Source organism: Tachysurus vachellii, chromosome 22 (assembly GCF_030014155.1).
Source record: "Tachysurus vachellii isolate PV-2020 chromosome 22, HZAU_Pvac_v1, whole genome shotgun sequence".
In the NCBI taxonomy this organism is placed as follows: Eukaryota; Metazoa; Chordata; class Actinopteri; order Siluriformes; family Bagridae; genus Tachysurus; species Tachysurus vachellii.
The window spans coordinates 17880804-17887023 of record NC_083481.1 but is presented as its reverse complement, the minus strand read 5'-3'; the positions used below and the strand labels follow the sequence as shown (position 1 = coordinate 17887023).

General features: G+C 42.0%; 1 protein-coding gene across 1 annotated transcript in view; it reads left to right on the top strand.

The window, feature by feature from the left end:
- cacna2d3 (calcium channel, voltage dependent, alpha2/delta subunit 3) overlaps positions 1-5791 on the top strand; it is a 41239-nt gene extending 35448 nt beyond the window's left edge. The window contains exons 34-38 of the mRNA XM_060857999.1: positions 29-84; positions 207-324; positions 3846-3959; positions 4553-4634; positions 4784-5791. Coding sequence (XP_060713982.1) covers positions 29-84; positions 207-324; positions 3846-3959; positions 4553-4634; positions 4784-4876 — 463 coding nt within the window. The 3' untranslated portion in view covers positions 4877-5791. The remainder of the gene's footprint in view (positions 1-28; positions 85-206; positions 325-3845; positions 3960-4552; positions 4635-4783) is intronic.
- Positions 5792-6220: the final 429 nt, after the last annotated feature.

Below are 6220 nucleotides of genomic sequence, written 5' to 3'. Positions count from 1 at the left end.
TGTGTGTGTGTGTGTTTGTGTGTTACAGATTCCTGCTTGAGTTTAATTTTTACAGCTGGTGGAATTGGGACTCGACTGTAAAAGGTCTGTATTGAGTTCTTATGGCTGTGATCCCTTGATTAAAGTGTAATTATTAGAATGTATTTATTGTGTGTGTGTCTGTGTGTCTCTCTGTGCGTGTGTGTGTGTCTGTGTGTGTATGTCAGCTGACAGAGTGAACAGGAGGGCGATGCTGGTGCCGTGTGATATGGAGTACCCGGTGTTTGTCTCAGAGCGCACGATCAAAGAGACCGCCGGCAGCATCGACTGTGACGGGTGTCTCAGGTGTGTGTGTGTTAAATGTGTGTGTGTTTTTGTTTGTATCTGTGTGTTTTTGTGTGTGAGTGTGTGTAAGTGTGAATGCCCATGTGTTTTTTTTTGTAAGTGTGTTTTTGTGTGTGTTTGTGTGATTTTGTGTGATTGTGTGTGTCTGTGTGTTTTTGTGTGTAATTGTGTGTTTTTCTGTGTTTGAGTGTGTGTCTGTGTGTGAGTGTGTATGAGTGCGTTTCTGTGTGTGTGAGTGTGTGTCTGTGTGAGTGTGTGTATGAGTGTGTTTCTGTGTGTGTGAGTGTGTGTCTGTGTGTGTGTGTATGAGTGCGTTTCTGTGTTTGTGAGTGTGTGTCTGTGTGTGAGTGTGTATGAGTGTGTGTGTGTGTGTGTGTATGTTTGTGTTTGCTTGCATGTCAATGTGTGTGTGTTTTTGTGTATGAGTGTTTGTGTGCGTGTGTGTGTTTATGTAAATGAGTGTGTGTGTGTGTATGAGTGTGTTTCTGTGTGTGTGAGTGTATGTCTGTGTGTGAGTGTGTATGAGTGCGTTTCTGTGTGTGTGAGTGTGTATGAGTGCGTTTCTGTGTGTGTGAGTGTGTGTCTGTGTGAGTGTGTGTATGAGTGTGTTTCTGTGTGTGTGAGTGTATGTCTGTGTGTGAGTGTGTATGAGTGCGTTTCTGTGTGTGTGAGTGTGTATGAGTGCATTTCTGTGTGTGTGAGTGTGTGTCTGTGTGTCAGTGTGTATGAGTGTGTGTGTGTGTATGTTTGTGTTTGCTTGCATGTGAATGTGTGTGTGTTTTTGTGTGAGTGTTTGTGTGCGTGTGTGTGTTTATGTAAATGAGTGTGTGTTTCCTCATGTTCACTCTGTAAGTCTAATGACTTGTGTGACGTGTCCCAAACCCACTGCCCTGACTTTTAAACCACTGGATTCACTTCCTCATTCCTTCAGACAGTTTTATCCCACAGTGTGTAATTGTGGTTAAAATTGAACTCGGGATGATGGTTTATGGTTATTTTGCACAACCCAAGTGTATCCTGTGTGTGTCCATCGTGTGTGTGTGTGTGTGTGTGTGTGTGTGTGTGAGTGTGTCCATCGTGTTTGTGTGTGTGTCCATTGTGTGAAGTGCAGTTTGATGTCAAATCAGTTAAACCAGCTTCTCACTTTGCTGCTCTCTGAGATGTGTGTGTGTGTGTATGTTTGTGTGTGTGTGTGTGTGTGCTCTTTGCTGCTCTCTGAGATGTGTGTGTGTGTGCTCTTTGCTGCTCTCTGAGATGTGTGTGTGTATGTTTGTGTGTGTGTGTGTGTGTGTGCTCTTTGCTGCTCTCTGAGATGTGTGTGTGTGTGCTCTTTGCTGCTCTCTGAGATGTGTGTGTGTGTGCTCTTTGCTGGTCTCTGAGATGTGTGTGTTTGTGTGTGTGTGTGTGTCTGCTCTTTGCTGCTCTCTGAGATGTGTGCGTGTGTGTGTGTGTGTGTGTGCGCTTTGCTGATCTCTGAGATGTGTGTGTGTGTGTGTGCTCTTTGCTGCTCTCTGAGATGTGTGTGTGTTCTTCACTGCTCTCTCAGATGTGTGTGCGTGTGTGTGTGTAAGATGTTGAGGTGTCGGTGATGCAGTGTGTATATAAGATACTCGACACCCACGCAGGACCCTTTCATGTGTTTCTCATACTGTAGCTCTGCTTTAGTTACTGCAGGAAACTTTCAGAGGCAGAAAAAAACTATTGTGGCCGAGAGATCGTGCGTCTCTGTGCTCTCATCAAGGGTTTTTTTTTTTATCTCACCGAAGAGCTCGTCTTATAAGAGTGAAGTGTGGAGACGGTGGTTAATAAAAAGCCCAAGATATGAAGCGTTGAGACCCAAACTGCAGCATGTATACAGAAACGGCTGCAGGGCTGTTAAGTGTCACACACTGAGAGTGACAGTCCCTCATTTGGGTCTTTAGTCATGTTCTCTCGCCACACATCGTATTTCTCACGCAGAAAAACATTTTGACTATTTATCATATATTTAATAAGCCGCAGCGCCCAAAACGTATCAGTCCGCACCGCTGTCTCTATGGAACCGGGCAGGAATCAAGTGCGTCTCCGCTGGAGCTCTTATGCCCCTTTTCCACCGAAGCAGTTCCAGTGCTGGTTCGGAGCCAGAGCCTAATTTAGAACCAGTTCTTTCTGTTTCGACAGCCAAAGCACCGGCTCTGAACCAGGAGAAGTGGTTCTAGAGTAGCACCAAAACGTTGCTGGTCTAGACTTAAGAACCGCTTGTGTCAGGGGCTGTGGGCGGGGCTAATGTTAGCACATTTGATAATGTACCTTAAGTATACTAATGTTTAATACACTTTTACTTTACCACGATTAACACTTTTTTCTGTGTTAATGATAAAATAACGTTATGTACTTTCTCGATTACAACCTCCGTTTATACAGATTACATGGAGCTGCACGTACACGTTGGATTCGCCGCGTTTGGGTGTTAATGTAGGTTCACAAAGCCATGAGCATTAACAGTAAAGCAACATCCGCCATTGTTGATGTGTTTGTGTTTGTCGCTGCTGCGCTAAAGTTGCTGTGTAACGTGACACGTATACAGTGACGTCACACTCGGCTCTGTGATGCTCTCTAGCCGGTGGAAAGACAAACCGGTTCTTAGAAGGTTTGCCAGTGGAACCAACTTTGAACCAGCACCCGGTTCTTTTTGGTGGAAAAGGGGCAAACAAGAGGCTACACAACAGCCAATCAGAAAATAGCGCTATTGTATCTGGGTAAGATTTAACGCAACAACCAATGAAAAAACACACACTCATTAGTGAGGGTATGTTCGATGGTCGGTTTGAACAAAACCTCAACACGAAACAGCTCGTCTCTGGACGGGACATTGTCCTCAATCATGACACTAAAAATGTCTGGGCTTGTGCTGTTTTATATGGGAGCAACATTACAAATGATAAAGGAGTCCAAAAAGACAACAAACACTTACAATAAACACCACCAGTCACAATCTCTCTCTCTCTCTCTCTCTCTCTCTCTCTATCACACACACACACACACACAAAAACACAAACAGTCGCTGGGTGGTTAGAAAAAAGTAAAAAAATTTAGTCCTTTTTTTTTATTTCCATGAAAGCTGTGTGTGTTTTATTTCAATGATTTAACACTTTATTCCTTACATGAGTTCACAACTATTATAATGAAACATATCAGCGTGTGAGTTCACTGTAGAAACCCTGGATGTAACGTCAACACACTTTCTGAGAGACGTCTGAGTGCGAGTTAATAAATAAAATAGACGAATGCGAGGAGAGATTTTGTTGGGATGAAGTCAGTTCTCTCAGAACTTCAGTGTTTCTCGTATCCCAGGTATCCAAAACACCTTTGTTTTGTTGAACCCTGAGATAAAACACTGTCTACAGTCACTGTGTGTTGTGAGTCTGAGATAATGGCAGTTATAATCTGATGGATTGATGAAGCTTGACAATGTGGCATGTATACTGACAAACATGAGAATATTCTCTCTCTCTCTCTCTCTCTCTCTCTCTCTCTCGCAGGACGTTTGTCATTCAGCAGATCCCCAGCAGTAACCTCTTCATGGTTGTTGTGGAGAACAAATGTGACTGTAGCTCCGCCCCTCCAGTTACCATGGAGCCAATCGAGATCATTTATATCCTTCACTAATTCTAACTCGTGAGATACAGTCGGCTAAACTCTTAGCATGAAAGGGTCTTTATTTCAAACTCAGTCATTTCTTTACACAACAATGAGCCTCGTGTCCAAAGTGGAGGTTGTTTATACAGAGAAACACAACCATAGTGCAGCTCTGACAACAGGGACAACTTGTATTTTAACTGGACAGGTTCGGGTTAAGATGAGTGTGTAAAGAACATAAGTGAGGTTTGTAGTTGAAATGAATGAATACATGTCAATTTGGTGGCTGTTAGTAAATATCTAGCAACACACACATACACACACACATACATATAAACACACATGTATATACATACACAAACACACACACACACACACATACATATAAACACACACGTATACACACACATGCACACGTACATACAAACACACACATACATACACACACATAAATACACACAAACATTCATACATACATACACACAAAAACTACAAACAAACATACATACATACATACATACATACATACATACATACACACACAAAAACTACACACTAACATTTTATTTAGTTTTGGTTTTGTGTGTTTGTGCCTTAACTTCTGAACACACAATGAGTCTCTTAAGTGTGAGACACTGAAGTTTCAGAAGGACCGCAAACGTCCTGATTCCTGTCACCCCTTTCATCCCGAGGTACACCGTGTGTGTGTGTGTGTGTGTAGTTTTACTGTGTTCTCTGTTACTTCATCTAAAAAATAACACTTATTTAATTGAGTAGTTCTAGTAAATATGGTGTGTGTGTGTGTGTGTGTGTGTGTGTGTGGGTGTGTGTGTGTTTTCAGGAAAACGCCATGGAGTGCGGCTCAGCCATGACTCTTTCTCCTACCCTCTCTGCTGCTCTGATGCCCTTCCTGATCTTCCTCATTTCCAGGTGACCTTTGATGTGACATTTCTACCTTCCAGCCACCGGAGGATCAACCCTGCTAAAGGCTAAAGCTAAACGGGCATGAAAACAAAAATAACAGTTCAAATGCAGCTTGCTGACAAAATAAATTAAACTCATCTTTACGACCTCAAAAATTAAACCTGCTGACACTTTAGAGTCTTGGTGACGTTTATATGACCTTTGAGAATGTCCATGTGTAAAGGACGTGACCGGAAACATGCGTGACCCAAATGCTAGATGTGTTCACCTTAGAATTCGTTCTAATGTCTTTATCGAGAGAACTCCAGGATTTACAGTGTAAATAAAAGCTCATTTACAAAGTAGTGAAAAAATAAACACGTGCTGTGGCAGCCATTTTGTAGCTAGCTCACAGCCTGCTGGCAAAATAGCGGCTAATTGGCAGCTAAAAGCAAACTTCTCGGCTAATACAGTATGTGGCACAGAGACGCTCAACTTGACTAACATTCTGCTTTATGACCAGTTATCTAAATGTTCTATTTGTAACCAACTCGATGTAAACCGCTTCTGAGCGCTAACTCTACCGGTCGCTAGCATTAACAGTCACAGCTCCACAGCCCAGTGACATCGCATGAGTGAACTAATGCTCAGAAATAAACCTATGTCTCGTTAGGACAAAGTCTCTACACCCTCTGGTTTGAGATAAGACACATAAAATATATAAAGTATAATAAAGTTTAAAATACATAGGTGTGAATTGTAGCGTTTGGGACCCGACCGTGTCGAGCGTGTTCTGAACCTGAGCCACGAGTCCCACCTCATGTGGGAGACGATCACTGCTTTTTGTAAATTCATCCTAAATTCAGTATCATTGTTTACGAGCAAGCTAAAAAAATAATGTTTTCTTAGTTATCGATCTTTTCATTCGTCTGCCTGACTTTTTTTTTTTTTTTTTTTAACACGCTTTAATTTCATTAAAGGAAATAAACCTGCATGAAGTGAAGAAACGTACTGAACATTCTACAGAAAAGTGCTGAATTGCACAAGAATGCCTGCTTAAAAAAAAAAAACAACGACAAAGAAAACATCTTTTAAACGATTCAAACTATACCTCAAAAAGAATGAAAGCCATTTGTTGTAAATAAAAGCATATTTTCCATCAGTGGTCTCAGGTCTGGTGTTTGTAAAGGTTTCTCTGCTACAGTAAATGTCATCGATCTCAGTTAAACCGGCACTAATGTGCGTCTCATTCAGATCTAATCAGTCTGGAAATCTTTAGATGATATCATTCATTCATTCATTCATCTTCTACCGCTTATCCGAACTACCTCGGGTCACGGGGAGCCTGTGCCTATCTCAGGCGTCATCGGGCATC